The sequence below is a fragment of the Oryza glaberrima genome, chromosome 1, assembly GCF_000147395.1.
Source record: "Oryza glaberrima chromosome 1, OglaRS2, whole genome shotgun sequence".
NCBI classification, from domain to species: Eukaryota; Viridiplantae; Streptophyta; class Magnoliopsida; order Poales; family Poaceae; genus Oryza; species Oryza glaberrima.
In genome coordinates this window covers 24,381,881-24,406,537 of record NC_068326.1, presented here as the reverse complement: position 1 = coordinate 24,406,537, position 24,657 = coordinate 24,381,881, and the positions used below count along the sequence as shown (strand labels likewise).

Below are 24,657 nucleotides of genomic sequence, written 5' to 3'. Positions count from 1 at the left end.
AAATCCGCTGAACTACTTTAGTACAGGCAAAATTATGAAGCAGGGCTACCGCAAGGTACTACGTAAATTAAGGTCAAATACCGTGCCAATAAGGAGCTTCGAAGCGGTAATTAAGGGCAATCCGATTATATTATCTCCATTTCAAAATATAGCTCCCTTTACTATGAGCTCGCATTTGACGTATTATTAAATTTCAGTTTAAAGATAGTTACTCCCTCCGTTTCACAATGTAAGTCATTCTAGCATTTCCCACATTCATATTGATGTTAATGAATCTAGATAGATATATATGTCTAGATTCATTAACATCATTATGAATGTAGGAAATGCTAAAATGACTTATATTGTGAAACGGAGGAAGTATATTTTTTTAACGGATGGAATATATCTTAGCATTCCTAATATTTAGAATTTATACTCTGTCCGTTTTAATTTATTTATCATTTTAGTAAATCTCATACTAAACAACAAGGCGTCTTTTTCGATCCCAACACGAGACTCGCCAACCACCTCGATATAGACAACTCTAAACCAAGATGGGTTTTGAAGATTAAACCGACTAGCGGAGCCATTTAGAGATCAAAACCAGCCACGAGGCCGATTTAGAACGATTTGAAGATAACCACCCATCTCGTGGGCGAACAGAAGGCTTACGGGACAAACCTACAAAGGGGCAATCGCACTCTTGTGGCGACGACGGACGATTTATAGCACAAATCGATAAAAATAGACTAAACTAGAGTACATTAAAAGACATGGCTGAAAAACAAAGGTAAAAGAACGAGTCGATTGTGTAGGATTGAGAGATTGGGGGGTGGGGGGTTCTTGAATCGAATCGGTCTTGTTCCTTATAAAGGGGTTGGTTTTGCCTCCTATAGGTTTTTCTCCACGTCCAACTCGGGATAGAAACCAAAGGAAACCCGAAACATATCTTCCAGTAAGGAAACCCGAGACCCAACAATATCGGACTAAGCGTCGGACTCTGCTGGTCTGACTAGCCCATAGGCCACGGTCAGCCTAGCCCTGTGAAGAAAACCCGATGCCTTCCAAATTTTGATAATGTTTTCCTATTTCGAATCTAGGTGTCAAATTCGGGTGTAAACAGAGAGTGCATCTTGATGGAAACTAGTTATGACAGTAGTGGCATTTTGGTTCCACAGTGTCGGATCCAATGGCACAAGCAGTTAGATGTTTCCCGAGCAGATTGATATTTGACAATGACAAATATGCAATTATATAATTTTACCTCCACCTAATTACACTTCCTATGGAGGAATTTGGATGAGGATTATACTCTATGTTGAAATTGGGAACTGTTTAAATGGAGCACATGAAATACACAGGATTTAGATAAGGGAGATAAACACAGAGGATAAACTTTAATAGCTTATAACTTATACTAAGAATCCTCCGAAAATCCGTATGAAATATACCATTCTATAAGAATTTCAAAGGAATTCTAGCGACCCAATCATTCGTTCCAAAGAGTCTCATAGGATTTCTTTTAGAGACGTAGAAAAACATAGAAATAGAAAAATCATAAGAATATAATAGAATAGGATTGTAGTATGGGTAAAATAGAGGAAATAGAAAACAAATGAATTCCGTTGGATAGGTTGTTTGGAACACAGGAATACAAAGAATATAGGAATTATAGGATTATCACTAATGGCCCTACAGGAAGTAATACATTAGCAAAGAATGTTGATCACCTGAGTAGGAAAAAAAGAATGAGGTTTGAGTGTATGTTTTTTTTCTTCCCATGATTTTCCTCTGGAATAATGGATGTAGGATTTTTTTTTCCTTTAAAAACTGCAATCCAAAAGACCCTGAAATTACTATATTTTTCCTTTGTTCCAAAAAAAACCTCAACAATACTCTACTAGAATGAGTACTAAAAGGGTATCTCCAGACTGTCGAAATTGATCGAGCATGCAAACAAAATCAGATACAATCCCATCTACGAACATCTGTCATAACCGGGAGATAGCAAAATTAGAGCACCTGAGATCATCATGGCAATAGCAAGATACTAACCGGAATGTCACTTGCTGCTTGACACAACCAAGGAATTAATGCTTCAAGTTTACTGCTCCTTGGAAAACCTGGACGTATGATTTAGCGGGTTCCGACCCGCTAAGCACGCGGCAGGAAGGACCGAATGAGTGAGCGAGCTGATTAACTAACGAGTGCGAGTAGTTTAGTGCTACGGGGGGTCAGAAGAGAGGGCCTCTGACGCCGGTGCTCCGCCCGACGATTTGACCGGGATTTCCTTTTTCCGCCACGACCGACCGCCATCACGTGCCGCCCCACCTCCCTCCACCCGCGCCCCGATGACCGCCTCCACGCCTCCGGGGCCCCACCACGCGTCAGTCCGCGATTGGCTCCTTCCCCTCCTGAGCCCATGGGCCCCCGCCTCTCAGGGACCACGTTGCCGTCGGTCCCGCGGTGGCAGCGGCTCCGTACGGCGGCCAAAATATCGCGACGAGGGAGGAACAGGAAACCTTGTTCGCTGTTCGGGCCCGAGAATGTGGATAACGAACCACCTCAACTCGTTTAAGCTTGTCATTTTAACGAGCTTAGCTTTTTAGCTTGTTAATGTTAACGACTTAAAATGTTTAGTTTGATCGACTTGATTTATGATGATCTAGCTCGTTAAATTTGTTGGACTCATTAAATATATCTCATTCACATCATATTAATATTTTCAAATTTATTATTTTAGGGCCAATTTGCCTAGTACCATCAAAAAATCAAGGAGTTAAAAAATACCATCATATGTGTCGACATATGGGTCCAACCCCACGTACGATGGTATTTTGCAACTCACGTATCTTTGAGATGGTATTTTCTAAATTTTCCCATTATTTTTCATCTATCAAATATGATGATAGACACTAACCAATAAATAACTCACTAAATATTAATGGTTCTGATGTAAGTAAAAGACTAAATACTAGTTAAGAAATACTAAGTATATGAAAATATGGTGATATCTTCTACTAACGATATGGTGATATCTTCTACTAACGAGTTAAACAAGCAGCTTGCAAGCTAGTTCGTTAAGCTCACGGGCTTTAAGGCTAGCTCGGCTCGACTCATTAAGTCTACGAGTTCAAGTCGATATGAGCCACAAACTTCAAGCTTTTTTCCACCTCTATTCGAAGCTGGGTCCCTACGCAGCAGAAGAAGGGCACAACCATGACGTCCGGTTTCCTTTTTTTATGGGTTAAAGGTGCTGAGGGTGTAAGAGTTGAGACTGATATACGTCATTTAGAGATTACTTCTATTGTAATACTCAACTTTTTTTTAAAGTGAATTGTTTTAGCGATACACAAAATTTAGACTAGTGCATAAATGTGTAAGGCACTCATATTTGTATATGAACGTGTGTAGCGCGTACAAACCAAACACAAAACTTATAATCAATCTTGATAAAGTAAACCATGATTAGGACATCATGTGCACACCTAAGGAGCGTGTGTTTCATGTTACTCCATCCTCCAAATATAAGAGACTTTTGGTCTTTTTCGAAAAATCAAGAATAGAGAAAATTGACTATAATACATCTTATTAATTAATAGGTGGGTGTGGTTCGAGGAGAAAGTTAAAGAAAACTGATTGATAAGATAAAGTAGTGTTTCCTTTGTTATAAAATGAACTAATTTAGTATGAAATAGTACTTTTCAACCCCTTACATTTGAGAAAAATTTCAAATACTCCAACTTCTTACGCTTAGAGCTAGATGAACTATATCACTTAGCAATAGCATTATCTATCTTTTTAATTACACGCCAGACACACATGTACACGCACCACTACACACGTAACATCATACTCACGCCAGACACACATGTACACGCACCACTACACATGTAACATCACACTCACATCTTCATGAATACGTCTATTAACACATGCATCATGTGTTTGTTTTTCTCTTATTCTTATTCAATTACTATCACTGCACTCTTTATTCCTCTTGCTCTATATCATATTTAATTGGACAATCATTGAGCATTATTATAGTGTTTTGTGCCAACGTGTCATCTTTCTCACATATGTGTGTGCATAGCATCTTAGCTAATCAGCGTCCAATTCCACAAAATTAACCGTGTCGGTATACCGTGTTTTGGCTGGGGCGAACGAATAACTACAAATGTCCACATGCTTCAAATGAATGTTTCGCAAGTTAATGTACTCAGTTGCATCCACCTTATAAGATTACATACCACCAATATAATTTACTTTTGTATACCCTTGTTTTGTTTTTATTCCCCTTTTAATACCTTTTCTTTTATATATACTAAGAGCTAAAACTCCACACCTATATTTCCCTCTCCTTTTTCATATCAATAAATCTATATATAAATATGTTATATGGGCACTTGCTATGAGCATTCACATTTACATAACAGATCTGATTATCGATTAGACAGATATCGTATATCAACATAACCTAGATTTGCATTTAACATCGCGTGTAGGGCTGTCGATGAGCCGAGCTCAAGCGATCTTGCTGGCCTAGGCTCAAGCTCGACATAAGGTTGAGCCAAGCTTGTGTAACCATGCATCGAGCTACTACTAGACAGGCCTGGTTTGAGCTTGACTACTGATGAGCTCAACATGTAAATAGAACTATATATATGTATATTTCAAGGATAATTATCTAGGAAAGTAATTAATTTCTAGTTTATCACAATAATGAAATAGGAGAAAAAGAATAAGATAAATATATGATGCCAATAGAAGCTACTTATGGTGTGGATACATAAAAATAGCATATTTGATCTCCTAGTTTGTTAAATAAACAATAAAACCATATATTGTTAGGCTCATTAGAAGCTTGATCCTAGCTCAACAAAGCTCACGACCTTTGGCATAGGCTCAGGCTTGGCTTATCTAAAGCTCAAGCCGAGCTGGAGTTGAGCCTTTCTTTTTTGGCAGCTGTAATATATAGTGCGCTACATTAAAAACCATCTAGTCAGCACTTTGTGGGCCACACTTACCCATCTATTGGACGAATTTATAAATTATAAATTTATGAAAAGTCTATATCTGAGACTCCATATTGACTATTACATCCATTCCAAAATATAAGAATTTTTACGATTAACGATGAGAATTTAAAATTAGGTGAAATTAAATGAGAAAAATGTTTTGACTGGTTGAAAAGATAAAGTGGTGGAGAATTTGTTATATCTTGGAGCAAAGTTTGAATGCTAGAAGTTATTATATTTTAAAACAGAGGGTGTATAAATTTACTACTCATTCATTCTAAAATATGAATTTCTAGCTTATTTAGCAAATACTAAGGCTACTAGGTCAAAAGAATCTTAAATCGCTTGGATTTCCCATTCCAAGCATCTACTCATTGAAATCATTGAAATAATATAAATTAGCAACGGCGGATCCACTGTTGGGGGCTAGTTGGAGCGCATGCCCCACCTCCAATTCATGCATCTAATCAACCATTAAAAATATAATTAACCATTAATTAGTGAAAAACCGGTTGGCGGCAAGGCAAGCTACCTCGCTGGCTAAAGCAGACCATAGCTATGGTCTTCAGCAAGACAAGGCAATATAGATTTTATTCATATATCACTCTCAGCAGACCATACCTATTTATTTATAGATCTTTTAGGATACTTTCTATAGCATCGAAAGTTGAAATAGAGAAAGAAATGTGTTCTCTTCCAATCATATGCGTATTTGGATTTCATTATGGATTCGCCACTGTAAATTAAATTAAGGTAATCATTGTAGAAATGCTTATACTATCATATGCATTTTTTTTAGAATTACACAGTACAACGTAGACACTCACAACGCACGTGCACTCATCCCTAAGAACGCACGCACGCAAACCCCTACCCATATGAGCATCTTCGAAGACTGGGCCGGCAAATCCTCCTTGTTAGATTGCAATTTGATCAAGGAATCCTTATATTGTATATATTGAAATGAAGGGAGTATTTCTTAACTTTGAATTTTATAAAGTTGTTAAAACATGGAAATTTTATAAGTGAGATCCCAACTAAATCCTAATTAGTTTTTATCAATTTCGAAATTTGGACTTATAGAAACGTAGAAAAGCTACAATTAAAAAACTAAACCAATTAAAACTGAATTTTATTAATTACTACAAGTTTAAAAAATATTAAATTATAAAAAATCTCTTTAATGTTCTAAATATCAGTAGGAACAATTCGCGCAACATACAGGTTTATGACTAATTTATCTATAGGCAAAACTATGAACCTGCTATTAGCTAGCTAATCGTTGAATATGCCTAAAGCCCAAGCTCGTCGCCGATGACAACCCATGCATATGAAAGCCATCCTGACCGATTGGACATACAGGCATACAGCTATCAGCGCCGCATGTAGAGACGCCATGCAGCAGCCCATAAACGCCGTACGTTTGGTGCCCCAGATAGCGGAGAAAACCTCCACCGCAACGAACAGTAATGCCACCCGCTCGCATCAGTGTACCCCCCTCGCGGGATCGGTGCCGCCGCTGCATGATGTCCGAGCCAAACTTGGCGAGACCGCTGATTGGTGGGAAGGACGACGAGGGATGGCGCAAACTTGGTGAGACCGCCGGTCGGCTGGGCACCACCCGCGGGTGGCGTTTGTCACAGCCCAAACAGCACGGGCCACGGGCTGGTGACGGCACGTCGTCGTAGTAATCAATATAGCCATCATCATCATCCCATGCCCGCGCGTTCTACTGCGTCCGTAACTTCCCCACTTGCGCGCTGCGGCCACTGTGCCCAGACACAGCCGCAGCGGGGCAGCTTGCAACGTAGGTGCGGACGTGCGGTGCGGTGCAGAGACGACACACAGGCCGCGACCCGCGAGCGGGTGGATGGATCGGGAGTTACAGCCAGCCAATCCATGAGCAGGTAAATTGTCGCGAGTCACGCACCCACCCGGCGAGCCACGGATGGACGCAGGCGAGCCGACGCCCTCGGGGTAATTAAACTAGTGGCGCGCGATTTGAAACGGAACCTTAGCCCGTAAACCCATGAAATTGCGCGTAGTAAATGCGATTGGAGAAGGAAAGGGGTTAAAAACGGCAGAGAAGGTTTTAATTACGGTTGTGGACAGAGAGAGGGGGCGAGTTAAAAATGCACTCCACCGCGGAATCGGGCGTGGGTTCCAACCGAGGCTGTCGGGTCGGGGGATCCTATAAGACGGCGCTAACCACCCACCAGCCCACGTCCCAGTCTCTCCACTCCGCTCCCCCAAAAACCTCTCCAAACCCCCAGAACTCCCATCCCATCACCGCCTCCGAGCCCGCCTCTCAAGGCACATTACCACCGCCGCCGCCGTCTTCTTCTCCTCCTCCTCTTTCACCACTGCTGCTCTCGCTGCCGTCCTTGTTCTTCGCGCTCCAGTTGCTGCAGTGTGTGTAATCTGTTCCGTGATTCCCATTTCCTAGTACTTTTGGATCGAATTTTTACTTGGTTCGAAAACCGTTAGTATCCCGGCGTGTCGCGGCGCCGCTGGCCCGCTGCTGCTTCGGCACGTAGGCGCTCGGCAGAGGACGAGGCGCGGCTTTACTCCTGCCGCTACCTTCGAGCTATTCGTAGCGAGTTGCTACTGCCTCCTGCTGCTGCCGCTGTTGCACATTTCTGCTCTCCTTTGTTAAAGAGGCCGTCTTTATTGCGGCCACTCCGATCCCTTCTCCTACGCCTGCTGCTGCGCGTCGCCTCGCCTCGCCCTCGCCTTCCCTGGGCTCTCCTCGCGTTCCCTTTGGGTCTTTATTCCCCTGCCGATCCACGGGGCAGGGAGAGGAATCCATCCGTTCGTCCGTCCGCCTGCTCGCTAGCAGTGCTGTTAAGGCTGCGGCGTCCTTTCCTGCTGGGGTCTGCTTGCAGGGCTTGGTTGTTTCTTCTTCCGTTTTTTTTTATCCACTCGTCTTAAAAAGGGAGTTTTTGAGAGAGGAGCAGTGAAGCACTAGCTCCACCCATCATCTTGGTACGTGCCATGTCCCGGTCGCGCACGGTGCGGATCTTCTGGGACGACCCCGACTTGACAGACTCGTCCGGCGAGGACGAGGGGTGCGGCGGCCGGAGGGTGGGGAGCATGGTGCGGGAGCTGCCGCCTGCCCAGCTGCCCGTGCCGCAGGCAGGTTTTGCTCCTGCTGCTGCAGCCGCTGCTGCTGCTTTGCCGGAGCAGTGCAGCGGCGGGGACGGTGATATGGGAAGAAGGGTCGTTGGTGGCGGATTCACTGTGGGTGTGGGACGGAGGAGGTTGACGAAGGGCGGAGGGCCTGGCGCGCCGAGCACCAAGTTCCGCGGCGTCAGGCGGAGGCCGTGGGGCAAGTTCGCGGCGGAGATCCGCGACCCGTGGCGCGGCGTGCGCGTCTGGCTCGGCACCTTCGACACCGCCGAGGAGGCCGCGCGCGTGTACGACAACGCGGCCATCCAGCTCCGCGGCCCCAGCGCCACCACCAACTTCTCCGCCTCCACCAACTCCGCGGGTGCACAAGATCCGGTGGCAGTTGGCTACGAGTCCGGCGCGGAGTCCTCGCCGGCGGTGTCGTCCCCGACGTCTGTGCTCCGCAAGGTCCCGTCCCTGTGCTCCCTGGCCGAGGACAAGGACGACTATGAGGTCGGCCCCTGCGAGCCCGCAACTGCCGCCGGTTCCAACCTCACCGTTCTCGAGGAGGAGGAGCTCGGCGAGTTCGTGCCGTTCGAGGACGCGCCGGTCTACGGCGGCAGCAACTTCTGGGACTTCGAGCCCGAGTCCGGCTTCCTGTACGCCGAGCCGTCGTCGCCTGAGACGCCGTGGGACGCCGGCGCCACGTCCTCCGGCGAGGCCCAAGACTACTTCCAGGACTTGCGCGACCTGTTCCCGCTCAACCCGCTTCCCGCAATTTTCTAAAAACGGGATCGGCTTCTTCAATCACGGAACTGCTTTTTTGGGTGTAGTTGAGTATTCGTGCCTACTGTGTGTACTTCCTGTACGTGCTCTTCTGGTGTCTGCTTGTGTTGAGTGAGTCGATGAGAAATGTATTGTCCTGAGAGTAGAGTTTTTTTCCGAATGATATACTGCTGCTGCTACTACTACGTACTCCTGCTACGGCTTGACGTCTATGTGTACCATCGTCGAATTTCGTTTTTGCCCAATACAGCTCGGTATACGCACGTACTGTATTGCTGTTCACAGCTAGCGTTCTGCATGCGTGCTGTGCTTTGGACGGACGTGGTCCAAACGTCCAAACGCGCCGTGCTCGAAATGGGGAGGCCATGATTTGGTTGCGCGGAAAGCTTGAGCGGTTTTCGGTGGCCGGCCGGCCCGCTCGCGCGCATGAGTGATGCGGCGAAATTTCTGCCCGATCGACGGGGCCCGACCACACTGCGAACTCGCGTGAGCGCCACTGTTGTGGAGTTTGCATCGGTTCAGGCACACAGTAGCCGGGCCCGGTAGCGCAGCAGCGCAGGCTGAGGCTTCTCACGCAAGGCATATGAGCGTAACGGCACGTTTTCCTGCGATCGGTCGGGCCGGGGCGGAGGCCCCGATTTATGACCTGAGCCCCGTACACGCGCGTGAATCTTGTGACTCCGGCAGCAGAGGAGCAGTGTTGTTGCGATGCGAATGAGAGAGAGGCGCAGCGTGCAGGGAGGGAGCAGCGGTGGGCGTGGTCCAGCGGACTGGCTCCTCTCCTGGCCGAGGCGGTCGGTCTCTCCCGTGTCCACGACCACGTAGCGCCCCGTAACAGGAACACGTACGCCGGTGACCACATGGGGGTGGAAGGAGACAACGCAAAAGATAAGGAGGGGCTCACGGCCGAGACGGGATGGACGTACACGTACGTGCTGAATACAATGCCCGTCTCGACCTGCGGCGCATGGGCAACGTACTACTACTGCTACCACCGCGCGCGGCCCAGGCAGCCATCGATCGGTGGGCCGGCCTCGGCGCGTCACGCGGCGGCGGCGGCAAGCGCGCGCGCGCGGGACCACGGCCGCGCGGGGAGGCGTAGTACGTTCGGACGGTGACGGCCTTTGCGCCTTTTTCCCCCACTGCTCCCGGGGCGCGGGTACGTGACTACGTGAGCTATCTCCATCACGCCCGGCGTGAGGACTTTGCGGGGGTACACGGTACTGTACAGGGGACGGGGCGTCCAACATCATGCGTTTTTATGCCAAAGGTGACATGTTGCTGCACGCGCGCGTCGCCCGGGTTGCTCTATATCCTCATTGGCCTGGTGGGTACCCCTCTACATATATGTACTCTACATACTCCCTCGCTAGTCTGAACCTTCTTCTTTAGGGTGAGGTGCGTTCGGCACGCAGACCGCGCCCTTGTGCAAGTTGGTACCCCCCGTTGTACCGAATCTGTCAGATTCGCGATTTTCTTTGGGCTGCTCAAGGTCCTACGTGGTTAATTATTGTTTTTTTCGAGGCCCAGTTCCTGAATTGGCTTCTGCTTCTGCCTTGAATCCCACGTGCCTTTGCGGAGTGCTGCAACAAGTAGGGGTAACAACTTGTGCAGTGCATGCCGGGGTACAGTTGGGTGCGCGGTAGAATGTGTATCCTATCATTTTTGTGGGCTATGGCAAGGTGTGGATGCACCAAGCCCAATAGAGCATATAGCCCATGAGTTTTTTTATAGGATATAGCCCAAGAGTTGTTGCCATGAAGGCCTTTGACGGAAAAAGTTCATTATACATCCCTAAATAACACACGTGTTTGATTCACATCCTCTAACCAGAAACCGGGTATAAAGGCTCACTTAATTATTAAAACCGGGTCAATTGATCTTCCTTAGTGGTTTGTAAGGGTAAGTACTATGATGCTTAATGTGTTGCCCCTAAAAATACCATGTAGGATTGGATGATAAGGTGAAAGTAATAATTGAGGAAATAGAAGGTGAGCCACATCTCATGCAAGGAGCAATTTCCACACAAACCCAAGAAAAAGAAGATGAAAGAAAGAAGAGATTGGACAAACAAATAAAATAAAATTATTTGGGTTATAATGATAGAGGTGGTGTAGATGTGGTATATTGTATATATCACTTCTTATCTTACATGGATAAAATTAGATGTGACAACTACCCTGTTGTCAAATGGACAACTGCGTCACATCGAAATACATGGTTCTCTCAACAGTAGACGGGAAAAAGAAGAACAGTTGTACTACTTTGTTTAATTTTTTTGGATCCCTCCATTACATTGCCCTAGGGGGCTATTTATAGCCCCATTACAGGTTCCCACTACTAGGGTTTAGATTATACAGGAGAATTTACATGGTTACCCTTATGATAGAGACATTATGGAGGGCACATTGTGTCCTTTACACATGCGGGCCCCTACTGGGCCTAAATGGCTCGGACCATCTATCTAGCGAAATCCCCCGAGGGCGTAGCGGCCCAGCAAACCTCCCGACGGGGCTCGGTGCTTTGGCGAAACCCGTGCCTGTGTGCCGAGGCTTTCGCCGCATCATCTTTGCCCGTGCCGCCTTCTAGCGAGAACTCCACTCGGCGAAGGTGGTGTTACCCAAGTCATGGCTTTCGCCCGTACGGCTTTACTCTCGACCTTCACCGTCCACCTTCGGCGTGAGCCTGTAGCTTGAACTTTTAGTTTTGGTAGGTTCGACCAACGGCCCTCCGTGGTAAGCCTCCAACATATCCCTACTATAAAACTTGCCCTAAAGGCTGTTTTCATCTACGTGACATATTAAATCGGTTTAAAAAATAGTGGTCCCCACCTATCAATGAACACCTTCCTTATTCCCCCTCTTTTCTCTCTTTCTGCCTATGAGCTAGCCACTCCAACGCCGAGCGAGCTCGAGCGGTGGCGTCGGAGCTCGAGCTTGATGAGGTGGCAGTGGGCGTGGTGCTTGAGCTCAAGCGAGGTGCCTCTGGGGCCAAATGCTCGATCTACCGGAGCGGCGGAGTCATTTTCTAGGATCCGCAAGCGGCGTCGAGGAAAACCGTGACCATACTGACGAACCACGCAAGACATCGCTGGCGCTCGGCCGCTCCGCCCCTCCACCATTTCTCCTTGCTGAAGCTGCTGCTTCTCCCCATGCCTATCATCTCCGGTCTACGCTCCCTCTTCAAGCTTCTCCGCGCCACTCTCCTTGATTCTTGCATATCCTTCTCGCACAATTGATTTTCTGGACAAGTTTGGTACATCGATTGATTTGAGAACACATCTAGTAGCGAGAAATTCTCTTGATTGGCTTCTTAGCAACATGCATTACTAGAGTATTAGTCAGGTAGGCAGCTTAATTTGCTGGCTAAATAGTACCAACGAAGGCCCACAACACCAGCAAGTGGATGTTGGCATTATCGTATTAGACCGGAATAAGTCTGTTGTTCCTCCCTCATTTGTTGCTCCTGATTAAATCGCCTTCCTCAACCACAAAACCAGTTATAACGTACTACCCATCTCCGAAACTCGGTGCAAATAAACTCCTTCAGTGATTTAAGTAGCGGTTTCTGCTGACGTGGCAAGTTGACCACGTTGACTCGCTGAGTCAGTAGGTGGGTCCCACATGTTAGCGATTTCTTCCTCATCTCATCTCCTTCCTCACCTATCCTCTCTCTCTCCCCCCTCTCCCTCTCCCTCTCTCTCTCTCTCTCCTCTCTTCCCTCTTCCTCCTGTCTCACCTTCCAGCAGCAGTAGAGCCCGGGATGGTGGTGGTGGTGGTGAGCCGAAGCCGAAGAAGGCAGCTAAGTAATCGAGGAAGCCCGATGGGAGGAGGCGACTAGTGAGAAGGGCCCCGTCCCCCCAAGGGCGATGGATGTGGAGAAGTTTGGATGGAGTAGGAAGAGGCCCCAAGCGACGACGAGAGCTTAGCGAGGCTGAGGCGGCTAGAAACATGAGGCCAAATCTAGTCATTGTCGACATGCTGTCAAGGAGCGTGCACGTGGTGGTGCTCGAGGTAGCGGTAGGCAGCACTCGAGACTGCAACTTCATGGATGTCGCAGTCCACGTCGTATGCGCTCGTGGCCTCCTCCGGCCCGGCCCCTTGCCCCCTCCCAAGATGGTGTCGTAGCGGCAAACGGCCGGAAGGAAGGGCTCGATGTTGGCGGCTCCTCTCCCGAGTGGGGTTGGGGTTCGCGAGGGTGCTCACCAGCTAGCACCGTCTTCACCTGGCTCCGGGGATGCGTGCACCTAACACTACAGACTAATAGGGGAGTGATGGGAGAGGGCGGAGCTTTGGTGTCGTCATCGATGTCTTCTTGTCTTCAGCTGTCGTTGCTAGTGAAGATCTTCCAAGTTCCAAGTCTCACTTGGCACATCCCTACCGGTCACGTCCTCCTTCCCTGAATGCTCCGAGGTGGCCACCATCCTCGGCTCCGGGTCACCACCACCATTGCCCTGTCGGGGCCATCTCGCCACTACCGCTACCCTCCCGAGCTTTACTGTTGTTGGAAGGTGAGAGACGAAGAAGAGGGAAGAGAGAAAAGAGAGAGGTGGGAGAGGGAGGGGGAGGTGAGGAGGAAGATGAGACAAGGAAATCACCAATATGTGGATCCCACATGCTAATATAGTAAATCAACTGCAGTAAACCTGGCATCTCAGGAGATACCGCTTCCCAAATTCTCGAAGTAGTTGATTTACATCGGTTTTTGAAGTTAGGGAAGGCATTATACCCGGTTTTGCGGCTGAGGGAGCGATTCATTCAGGAGCAATAGACGAGGGATGCCAAATAGACTTGTTCCTATTAGACCGTAAGATTATTGATGGGACGAAAGGCCTTGCATAGATAGTGATATCTGAGCCCATGCAGGGGCTATCACCAATGCAGTGTTGCTAGAAAGTGCAGTATCACTACTAGCAAAATAAAAAGTTTGTCTGCTAAGAGAAAAAAAAGGGACCCATTTAACACAATTCTAGCTCTAGATAAGTGGGACCGTACAAATTCTTCATTTTTTTTAGCGAAGTTAGAAGTTAGTAGAGTTGCTCCACAAAATTGTACTACGGGGGTGGAGATGGGTTTTTGCTGCTTCACCGCTCCACTCCATCCAAAAAAGCTAACTAACTTTTAACTTTTCATGTATTTACCGAATATGCCACTGAACTACCCATTCACACCCTCTCTCATCCCGTTCTTCCTCCCAACTAGGCGGCTGGGTGGCGACCGGCCGCTGGGACTGGTGGCGGCGAGCGGGTTGCACAGCTGCTAGGCGGCTTGGTGGTGTGCGAGGGCAGCAAGGGAGAGGGCGGTGGCACGCGGGCTGAGCATCGATCGGCAGGGTCAGCAGGACAACGTGTGGGTGACGGGGTGTGGGATGAGCGACGACGGTGTCGGTTGGTTGGGTGGCATGCATAGGCCGTAACCAGTCGTGGGGACCAGCGGCTATTGGGTGTCTTGGTGGCGCACAAGCGCAACAGGGCGGCGCACGTGTGGGCAGCAGTGCACAGGCTGAGCGGCGACGCGCGACGGCGGTGGTGACAAGACCGCGGGACACCAACCAAGTATTCGACGAAATGAGATGGGATGTGGTAGCGTGGAGCTAACCAAATCTAGCCAAACATTTTTACAACTACCTTCAGCCTCTATAAGAGCTAGCTTCTATTAGAGTTGGAGTTTAAAATTAGGAGTTGAAATTTGGAGGCTTAACAAATGGGGCCGAAATATCTGCTTTTAGGCAGACGGCGTAGCGGTAAATCGATGATGTAGACAGTTGGACCGCAACTGCAAGGAAACAACACTCTGTCACACAGGTTCCGCCGTATGGTAGGAATCGCCAATCATGATTATCTGCCGAATATCCTACCAAAAACGACGCATTTCCGTCCTAGTTAACTTCGATGCTGCTGCGCTGCATCCTCCAGGTAAAGTAAAATCTTGCAAGGGACAAAACACACAGGCTCTTCTCCCATATCCATCAGCTGCCCAATTGACGCATCACTGAGCTGAATTACACGCGCGCAGGGCAACGCAGCATGATTGATTTCGTCATTCTCCTCTCGAGACAAAGAATCCGATCTCATCTCCGCACGAGGGACGGCCAACTGCTTCCACCCTTCACAATGCCGCCTAGACGCCTAGTGTACGCGCCGAATATGCTGCCAACCAACACGGGACAATCTCCCGCGCTTGGCGACAGCTTCTCCTCGGTGCAGACGCCCTCTCGTTCATCGACCTAGCTTGAGGGTGAAATCCCAGCTATAAGATCGGGCAAGGCAGCGAGCAGTTTGGTGATCAGAGGTAGCTAGCTAGCCTCGTAGCAGTGTTCCCCGGCGGCGAGAGCGGCAGGAGAGGACGACCGACGGCATCATCGGAGATGGCGGACGCGGACGGGGGCTCGAACCTGGCGGTGCTGGACGCGCTGGACTCGGCGCGCACGCAGATGTACCACATGAAGGCGATCGTGATCGCCGGCATGGGCTTCTTCACCGACGCCTACGACCTGTTCTGCATCTCCACGGTGTCCAAGCTGCTCGGCCGTCTCTACTACCAGCCCGATGGCTCGACGGACAGTAAGCCAGGCGCTCTGTCCAAGACCGCCAACAACATGGTCATCGGCGTCGCGCTCGTCGGCACGCTCATGGGCCAGCTTGTCTTCGGCTACTTCGGCGACAAGCTCGGCCGGAAGCGCGTCTACGGCGTCACCCTCATCCTGATGGCCGCCTGCGCCATCGGCTCCGGCCTGTCGTTCGGCAGCTCGCGCAAGGCAGTCATCGGCACGCTGTGCTTCTTCCGCTTCTGGCTCGGCTTCGGCATCGGCGGGGACTACCCGCTGTCGGCCACCATCATGTCCGAGTACTCAAACAAGAAGACGCGCGGCGCGTTCATCGCCGCGGTGTTCGCCATGCAGGGCGTCGGCATCATCTTCGCGGGGCTCGTGTCCATGATCGTCTCTAGCATCTTCCTCACCTACAACAAGGCGCCGTCGTACAAGGGGAACCATGACCTCTCGAGGCAGATGCCCGCGGCTGACTACGTGTGGCGCATCGTCCTGATGATCGGCGCGTTCCCGGCGTTGGCGACCTTCTACTGGCGGATGAAGATGCCGGAGACGGCGAGGTACACGGCGATCATCGATGGCAACGCGAAGCAGGCGGCGAACGACATGCAGAAGGTGCTGTCGATCGAGATAGAGGCCGAGCAGGAGAAGCTGGCCAAGTTCAACGCGGCCAACAACTACCCGCTCCTGTCGATGGAGTTCGCCCGGCGCCACGGCCTGCACCTCATCGGCACGACGACCACGTGGTTCCTCCTTGACATCGCCTTCTACAGCCAGAACCTGACCCAGAAGGACATCTTCCCGGCTATGGGCCTGATCAGCGGCGCTGCCGAAGTCAACGCTCTCACGGAGATGTTCCAGATATCCAAGGCCTCGTTCCTCGTCGCTCTCCTCGGCACCTTCCCCGGCTACTGGGTCACCGTCGCTCTCATCGACAAGATGGGCAGGTACGTACGAACCGTATAAACATGGACACTTGATTAATGCAATCGATGCGAACATACACGAAATGAATGAATTCATGGTCACATATGCAGGTACATGATCCAGCTGATCGGTTTCTTCATGATGTCCATGTTCATGCTGGCGATGGGCATCCTGTACGACTACCTCAAAACCCATCACTTCCTGTTCGGGCTCCTGTACGCGCTCACTTTCTTCTTCGCCAACTTCGGGCCGAACAGCACCACCTTCGTGCTGCCGGCCGAGCTGTTCCCGACGCGCGTGCGCTCCACCTGCCACGCCATCAGTGCCGCGGCGGGCAAGGCCGGCGCCATCGTCGCGGCCTTCGGCATTCAGAAGCTCACGTACAACTCTCAAGTCAAAAGCATCAAGAAGGCGCTCATCATCCTCTCCATCACCAACATGCTCGGCTTCTTCTTCACGTTCCTCGTCCCGGAGACCATGGGTCGGTCGCTCGAGGAGATCTCCGGCGAGGACGGCAACACCGGCGCCGGTGGCGGCGGCGCCCCTGCCGCTGCCAATGCCGGCGTTGGCGTGAGCGCTTCGGATGTGAGCAGGGACGAGAAGTTCCCTGCTTCAAGCACCGAATGGCAGACATCCATGCACGCATGATACGCTCATCTGGGATATGCATACCTACACAATACCAGTACGTATACCTACGCAATAATAGTACTATATTGATATATCTGTATTATGAGAGTGGAAATGGACCAAAATAATGGCAATAACTTGAATTGCCAGATGCTAGCTTGGGAATTTGATATACAAGTATATATCTCCATTACCATGTTAGAGTAATATATATGTTTGAGTGTGTGCACTCATGCAACAATAGTATATATCGTGACCATTCACAATGTTGAGAACTACTAGCTAGCAAGAAACTGAGAATGAGAGGGACAATGCAACTATGCTCCTTTTACTACTTCGTATTGGTGTATGCGTATTGCAAGCAGCTAATCAATCATTCTGTTAGTTCTTTCTCTATATGACGAGCTCCTGTATTTCTCTGTACTGGTGGTGATCCTACAGATCGACTCATGAAAGAACTAAATCCATACAGTCTATACACAACTGAGAATGGACCAGGCCGGTTGCATCGTTTTGCCATTTTTTGGTCCCCTCGATCTTCAACATGGATCAAACCGCAATGAACAGCTAGCAGAGGCGCGGCCGATCGAATCGATCTCTCTTCTTGCTCTTGAACAAACTGGATCGATTGAATAATACAGCTGAACGCCCGTTAAATACAAGTTAGCGTGATTACAGAGCGTTAAGGAGTTGAGTTCAGAAGAGCTTGTAGGCGGAGGATGCATCCAAGGGGTGGATGAGGTAGGTGAGGGCAAGTGCCACGAACATCAGCACATAGGCGATCCCTTGGTCCACGCTTGTTCCTGCATGACAAAATGCACACAGTCAATGAATCAATCAACATGGGCCAGTGACAGTATTTCCGAACAATTTGTAAAGAAAAAAACTGTAACGGAGTATACGCACAGAGGAACCACACACCATGAAAAATTGACGCAAATAAGGACCCGCAAAGTTTCAAACGCAACATTGCCGAATCTCGATCGAATCAACCAATGGCAACTCGGGTTAGTTGTACTAGGTGGCGGCGGCAGCCGAACTCAAGATTTGTATGTACTCGTGGTTCTTCTCACTCATGCTTGCCGCCGACGGTACGTCCTCCGCTTGCCCGGCGCACGCGCGGCACCGTCGTCGTCCGTGCCACCCGAGTCGGCGCCGACGGCCCCCGCTAGCTGGGCCTAGCTGAGCGCCGGGAGTCGTCCCTGTTCTACGAGTGCGGCGGCTGGGCGCTGGCTCGTAGGACGGATTAGATTGGGCGGAGGCGAAGGAGAAGGCGCAAATTAAGGAGATTGCGACTACCTTACTGCTGAATCATAGGATCGTAAATAGGACTAAATACCATACGAGTAGTAATCGAGATCCAAATTAATAGCTGTCCTAACTGTACAATTGAGGTTTTCTGATAAACCGGACCAGTACAGGATTCACATCCTCTATCATAATGATACTATTATTATAGAAACTGATATATGAGATAATAGAGGGGTGAAACCCACATGTAAATGATTGTAATGTGATGTGTGGGATAATAGAAGGGTGGAACTCATATATAGTGATTGTAATAGTAGTATCATTGTGATAAAGAATCCTCACCCACCGGTATCAATGGCTGTGATCCAAAAACCGAGAGGGATAATAATCTATCATGGTGCTGCCATGGGACAGTATCTCCATCTTATGGTGATGGTAACTCACGCCTGAGAGTCCTGGTTTGCAGACGATGGGATTCTCTCATCGGTCGGCGCCGAGCGAAACATGAGGAAGATGGAGGGGAGAGGTATACATGGGTTCATGGATAAGAACGAAATCCCTAGTAGTACCACATGAAACTTAAGGGCTGTTTGGATCACAACTTCACTTTACCACAAAAGTTTTGACGAAGTGTGGCAAGCCAAACATTGTGCGGCTAACAATTTGTTAGCCACACTTGTGGCTAGTTATGTCAAGAAAATAAGTGTATGTAGAGTAAGCCTATTTTTAAAAGAAGTGTGGTATACCATAATTTTGACACAAACCAAACAATAGATTAGGTGGATGCCACAGGTATGGTAAAGTGTGGCACTCATTAAAACAGCCCTTTAAAGTTTAAACTTTGCCGTCAATTGCACCACCGGACTACCGCCTAGGCGCCTACCGGAGAGCTATGGAAGAAGGTGGATTTTACATGATGCCCGATGGGAAAACAAGGCAGTAAATCCATGATAAAAGATGAGAGGAAGAGGAAGACACTGACCATCACTGGTGGGTGCTGGTGCAGGGGCCTGAGCATTCACCAAGGTGGCGAGCATGGCGACGATGGCCATCACAAGAACAGAAGCTCTCGAGATGAGCGCCATTTTTTGCTTCTTCTCACCAACGACGGGTCAAGATGATCAAAACCTGAAAACCAATGGTGTTCTAGATCCCCCTCCCTCCCGCCGCACCGGAGGTCAGGACGAGAAGGAGAGAGAGAGCGGAGGAGGGCGTCTCGTTTGTGCCCGCATAAATTTTGGAAATGCAGTGGACATCGAAATTTATACTAGCATCCCGATAAGAGTTTAACCCGTGCAGGAAAACGATGCGTGATAGGTGGTTTCCAGGAGTGGACGGCCCTGTTCTTCGTGTGCTTAGATTCAGGAATGATCCTGCTTGCCACCTTGACCACAACAGGTAAACGATAATCACATCTCCACTTGGAACAGTGGTTATATTTAGCCTTTGATTGCACTCTGCATGTTGCAGGACTGCAGGGACAAGCATGCATGGCAATACCAAACAGTGAAGTGATCAATTCAAAAACTTTGCAAGAGATATCTGCATCCATCAATTGACCCCTGCATTACATGATGTCTCAAGAACTCGAACTCACAAAATGGGATCTACTGGATGGAGGCTCTGTGCAGTCACAAAACTATGCAACACAAGAGGTGCTATACTTTGCAGCATCAACATCTTAAAACAGTGGAAGGCACTGGAGCTTCAAACTCTAGTAGTGCTTCCGATGTCTCTTCAATATTTCGTATTTAAATGTATAGAATTTTTTTTCGCCGGGCTGGCGGGTTTAAATGCATAGAATAGTTGCCCACCACGACCAAGCTTCATGACTATTAGCTGAAACCATGGTTCACGGACGGAGGACCTAGACTGCTAATTGTTGTAGTCAGGGAAGGTGAGTAAACTGCTAATTTCAGCAGCAGCTGTTCATGACAACAAACTATAGTGACCCTACTATAAGACAAGTTATGGATATCTGAATGTTAAACCACATATCGCTTACTTGCTGTCAACAGAAGTACGGATCCTTCTTGTTCTTGTAAATATCGAACAGTTCTTTGGAGAAACTTAGTGCTACTTTCTCCAGGAAAGTGGGCCCTGTAGCATCATGGCTTAGTAGTTCCTTGGCAGTTCTTTTCAGAGGCCCTTTAAGCTTACCGTCCAAAAGAAATTCTGACAACCTAATTGCCCTGAGGTGAACAACATCAAACAAGTATAGTTTCAGAAATCAGTATAAAGGGCAAAGGCACATATATCATTTTGGTATAATGAAAGAACCATGTATTATTTGGAACTGCATTGCTTTTACAGAAGAGAAAAATTGCACAGACCACAGGTTGAAGACAGGGGCATAATATATGAACTTCCACCAGTCTCACATGCTAGTGATGTTTCTTTGCTACTCAAGATGCACGGTACTACTAGCTTCATCCCAAACAAACTTCATCTTTGGCCTTGGGTGTTCAAAACAAGATAGAGGGAAAAGTACAAAAGTATCCCTTATTAATAGGAAAGTAGTATTGGTGGGTGGGTAGATAAAGGGTTGAATTAAAAAAACTCATAAATTTGCGGATTGAGGGTAGATAGGGTGATAAAAATGAACTTGTTTTGGAACAAAGGGTAGAGTTGTATAGTCTAGAACAGACATTCTTTGTTTGTTTGTTTTTCTTAGCCAGTGAGAGTGGTGTTACCAATCACACCACAGTACTGTATGCAAAACATAACCAATGTACCAGTAAAAGTTCAATTTCAAACTTGCATATTAAAATCTTTATGGGGAACATTTTTTTCAAATTTCAAAAATTAATGGTTTCAATTGCTTCACCACAGCATTAAATCTAGAGGTTTTTGCTAATTCACAAGCAAATACATGGTAGAAATTCAATGTTTAGTTGGATACAATAAGAATTATGAACTGACACACATAATCAAATTATTCAAACAGGAAGATTCACCGCATTTTAAATGTCACAAACTGAATTTTGTGTTAGATCTTGCCACTAAAATCCCAGTAAATTAAATATATTTTGTAATTTTAAAACAACCTATTGAATACATCACAAAAAATAATAGGAAGTTTGAAGGATGTAAATTAGTGACTTAGTGCCCTCTAATATCCTATGCACTGCTGTTAGTTGTGGCATGACAATACAAGTATAAACATTTGGTTTACCTCATAATCTACTAAGTAAACTGCATTTGGCCATTGGCAAAACTAATTCTGCTTTGACTCAAGAACCTCTTTTGGTTGTTTCTCTCATGAACACTTTATGACTCAGCATATGTATTAGAAATCCATATCTTGCTTATACCTAATAGAGATAAAATAATGCGCTCTCTCAAGTTGGACTAAAAGCTTCATATTCTTAAGGTATCGAGAACACGATTTAATCTCAGAAAAATTTAACAAAAAGGAAACGGAGTTTCCATTAAGTAAAATGGGGTTATACAGAGAATTCATGGTAATCATAATCTGGATTATCTCAGTTTCTCTCTGAACTAATTGATTGGGAAATCATGGCACGGTAAAGTACCATATATGGAATCAAAGCTTTCAAAAAAGTTTAAGGGTTTCCAACAGCAATGCACAGATCTAACCTCTTGTCAAACACTCCTTAACTTCTAAACCATTGCCATCAGCAAGTAGCTTTAAATGATCTCACGATTGTACATTTAGTAAACGTCTTTTAATGCGGTTTGCACAACTAAATTCTGCTTGACATCCGAGTTTAACATAGATCAAGACATGATTAATTCTGTTTAAAAAGTACTTCATTAGCTAGTAAACCAGAGAGAGATACTTTACTGATAATAAATATTTTGCTATTTATACCTTGCATATGGAAAAAAAGGTCACAGTTCAAATTAAGTTTGTAGAAGCATGGAATTAACATTAAGTGAAATTAACTTCAACAAACCTGACGGCATCAATTTTGGTGAGTCCAGTAGTCCCAGTTTGTTGTCCTTCAGTTGACATGATTACTAACTTCCTTTGGTGGTAAAGAGCACAGAGAGCTTGCATAGAGAGCTCCATGTTTCCCCTAAGTGAGGCAATCATGTGTGCAGCGGTTTCCCAGTGCCTTGACATAGCTGAAGGTAACAAATTTATTTCCCCTTTTGCCTGGATAGAGATGCTTTTACCACTGGAAGGTGGACAAACCGTGTGCTTTAAAGGCGTACATGAAGATCCAGGTTCAAACAAAGCTTTTTTGGCTGTCGGACTGCATAATTCAGCATTCTTACTCACTGAATGAATTTGTTCACCTGTTGAGTAGTTGCTTAGGATCGAAGGAGACAATCTTCCCACCCTTGGCTCTTCATTTGAAGCCCCTTCACGAATGATCTTGACATCTTCACTCTGTCCTAATGGAGATGAGTTTTTCTCTGAACGAGCATCATTATTCTTTTCTCCATATTTTGGTGACCCTTCAACCACCAATTTCTTTGACAATTCACCACCTCCTTTGTTTAAGTTTCGAAGTTCTAGTCCTGACAGATTGCGAATGCTCAGAGGATGAACTGTTGCTATTCCAGTCTCTTCAAATGAAACTACTCCCCTTGATACACTTCCTTCTTCACTTTGTCTAGGTAGAGGTGAGCACTTCTGCACATCAGCCCCGACTTTCTCATACCCACATTTGGATGATGATTCCACCATTGACATCTTGTTCATTTGGTCATTTCCCTTTGGTGGTTGACTAACTCCCTTTGCACTGTTTCCCTTTTCAGAATTTTTAGTTACCGAAGGAACACTAGCAACTATTGGCCTAGCAGGCACACATGACTGCACTGAGAGATCCCCTTTCTGTACCATTCTACCATCTTTTTTATCCTGGTGTTTCAGCGCATCATTTGACTTCGAATCGATTGATTTGTTCTGCAGTCCTCCCTCTCTCCTGTTCAATTCCCCAACTTTAGTCGGAGTAGAATCAAGCTTACCGCCTTGCTCCCCAATTCCACTAGTCCCATGCAGCACCGTTGCCCTTTGCACTGCACCAATTCCTTTGTCTTGCTCACCGGGACCCCTCGGCATCGTGCTACCAGCTCCAACCTGTACAGAATCAGCAAGTGCATTGCACATTTCATCATCTGGGCTCGTTGAATCCCTGCATTTCTTGGGTGAAAGGCCTGTATTTCTTGCTTGGGAAGACGTAGTGTACCCTGGAACAGCAGCTGAACCTTCTCTCTTGGGTGCAAGGCTTGTACTTCTTGCTTGGGAAGAAGTAGTGTCCCCTGGAATAGCAGATGAACCATCTTTCTTGCCAAATTTTCTTTTCTGCAAGGTGCTCCGGATAACTTGTGCCGGGGAATGCAGCATTACCCTGGGCATTTCCCCACCCACATTCTCCGGTTGCACTGTTCCCTTACCCTGCACGAAAGCTGCTACCATCGAATCCCCAGGCCTACTCACCATCTCCCCGGTTGATGCTTCCGGAACATCCGTCCTCGCAGAAGTACATTTCGGTCGATCATTCCCCCCAGAATCGACCGGATTGTGCCCATCTCCTTTCTCCGATTTCACAGCCCCGGGCTCACCTAGCCGACGCCTCTTCCAGAGCTGGCTCAGCGGCAAGGTGTCGTCCTCGTCCCCCTCCGCGTCATCGGGCACCTCCTTGATGATCGGAACCCTCGAACCAGCGCCGCGGCCCGCCTCCACCTCCTTCTCCTCGTCGTCGTCGGAGGAGGAGGAGGAGAGGTCAATAAAGTCGACGCCTCTAACCTCCCCTTCCTCTGACGACCCCTCGACTTCCTCCTCGTCCCGCCGTGCCGGTTCCGGGGCGGCGATGATTCCGGGGGATGGCTTCTCCCCGGCCGCCTCCTCCTCCTCCTCCTCCTCCCGCGGCCGGCGCTGACCGACCAGCAGCGCGTCGCACTTCCTCCGCAGGTCCTCGTTCTCGGCGAGCGCGGCCTCGAGCCTGCGGTCCCGGGCGTCGAGCACCCGCGCGACCGCCTCGTAGTCGGCCCGGCGGTGGGTGGTGCAGAGGTGGTCGACGAGCTTGGGGCCCGGGAGGTGGGCGAGCTCGGCCTCGCGGGCGGCGGGGTCGAGCCCGCCGGTGGCCATCGCGGCAGCCATAAGCCCTAGGCGGCCGCCCGCGAGGTTTGGTTGGTTTTGGTTTGGGAGAAATCAGGGAGGCGCTGATCGAGTGGGGGGGTTTTGCTTACTGTTCGCTGTCAAGGATGTGAGAGCGACTGCTCAGATACCGAGACAGCGAGAGAGGAGTGTGTGTGACTGTACATCATGTGAGGATGGATGCCTGCTCTGCTCTCGCCAAACCGGTTGTCTTGCAAAAACCCATTTATGTTTTATGTTTTTCTTTATTTTATTTTAGTATATAGGTACTCCATCCGGTTAATATTATAGATAGATAGTTTTTACTTTTTTTCAGTCAAATTTATTCAGGTT

The 24,657-nt window shown here is 47.9% G+C and overlaps 3 protein-coding genes across 4 annotated transcripts; 2 read left to right on the top strand and 1 right to left on the bottom strand.

The window, feature by feature from the left end:
- Positions 1-7,240: 7,240 nt before the first annotated feature.
- On the top strand, positions 7,241-9,148 carry LOC127768224 (pathogenesis-related genes transcriptional activator PTI6-like). Its single transcript, XM_052293761.1, has one exon. The coding sequence runs from the start codon at positions 7,995-7,997 to the stop codon at positions 8,892-8,894; it is 900 nt and encodes a 299-aa protein (XP_052149721.1). The 5' UTR covers positions 7,241-7,994; the 3' UTR covers positions 8,895-9,148.
- Positions 9,149-14,821: 5,673 nt separating this feature from the next.
- LOC127780621 (inorganic phosphate transporter 1-11) lies at positions 14,822-17,142 on the top strand. The gene is made up of 2 exons (XM_052307551.1): positions 14,822-16,390; positions 16,481-17,142. Exons 1-2 carry the CDS (start codon positions 15,261-15,263, stop codon positions 17,016-17,018), a joined length of 1,668 nt encoding a protein of 555 aa, XP_052163511.1. The 5' UTR covers positions 14,822-15,260; the 3' UTR covers positions 17,019-17,142.
- Positions 17,143-19,331: 2,189 nt separating this feature from the next.
- Positions 19,332-24,390, bottom strand: LOC127780605 (uncharacterized). 2 transcript variants are annotated; one of them, XM_052307545.1, is made up of 3 exons: positions 22,172-24,390; positions 20,257-20,443; positions 19,332-20,176 (listed from the first exon to the last, which is right to left on the bottom strand). In XM_052307545.1, exons 1-2 carry the CDS (start codon positions 24,325-24,327, stop codon positions 20,263-20,265), a joined length of 2,337 nt encoding a protein of 778 aa, XP_052163505.1. In that variant the 5' UTR covers positions 24,328-24,390; the 3' UTR covers positions 19,332-20,176; positions 20,257-20,262. The 2 variants fall into 2 exon arrangements, with proteins under 2 accessions (XP_052163505.1, XP_052163496.1); XM_052307536.1 differs by having other exon boundaries at positions 19,332-20,443; positions 22,172-24,389.
- Positions 24,391-24,657: the final 267 nt, after the last annotated feature.

Coding starts and splice junctions, on each gene's coding strand:
- LOC127768224 (XM_052293761.1), top strand. CDS start 7,995: ATGTCCCGGTCGCGCACGGTGCGGATCTTCTGGGACGACCCCGACTTG.
- LOC127780621 (XM_052307551.1), top strand. CDS start 15,261: ATGGCGGACGCGGACGGGGGCTCGAACCTGGCGGTGCTGGACGCGCTG. Junction 16,391..16,480: donor CTCATCGACAAGATGGGCAG/GTACGTACGAAC, acceptor TCACATATGCAG/GTACATGATCCAGCTGATCG.
- LOC127780605 (XM_052307545.1), bottom strand. CDS start 24,327: ATGGCTGCCGCGATGGCCACCGGCGGGCTCGACCCCGCCGCCCGCGAG. Junction 20,444..22,171: donor ACCAAAATTGATGCCGTCAG/GTTTGTTGAAGT, acceptor TGTTCACCTCAG/GGCAATTAGGTTGTCAGAAT.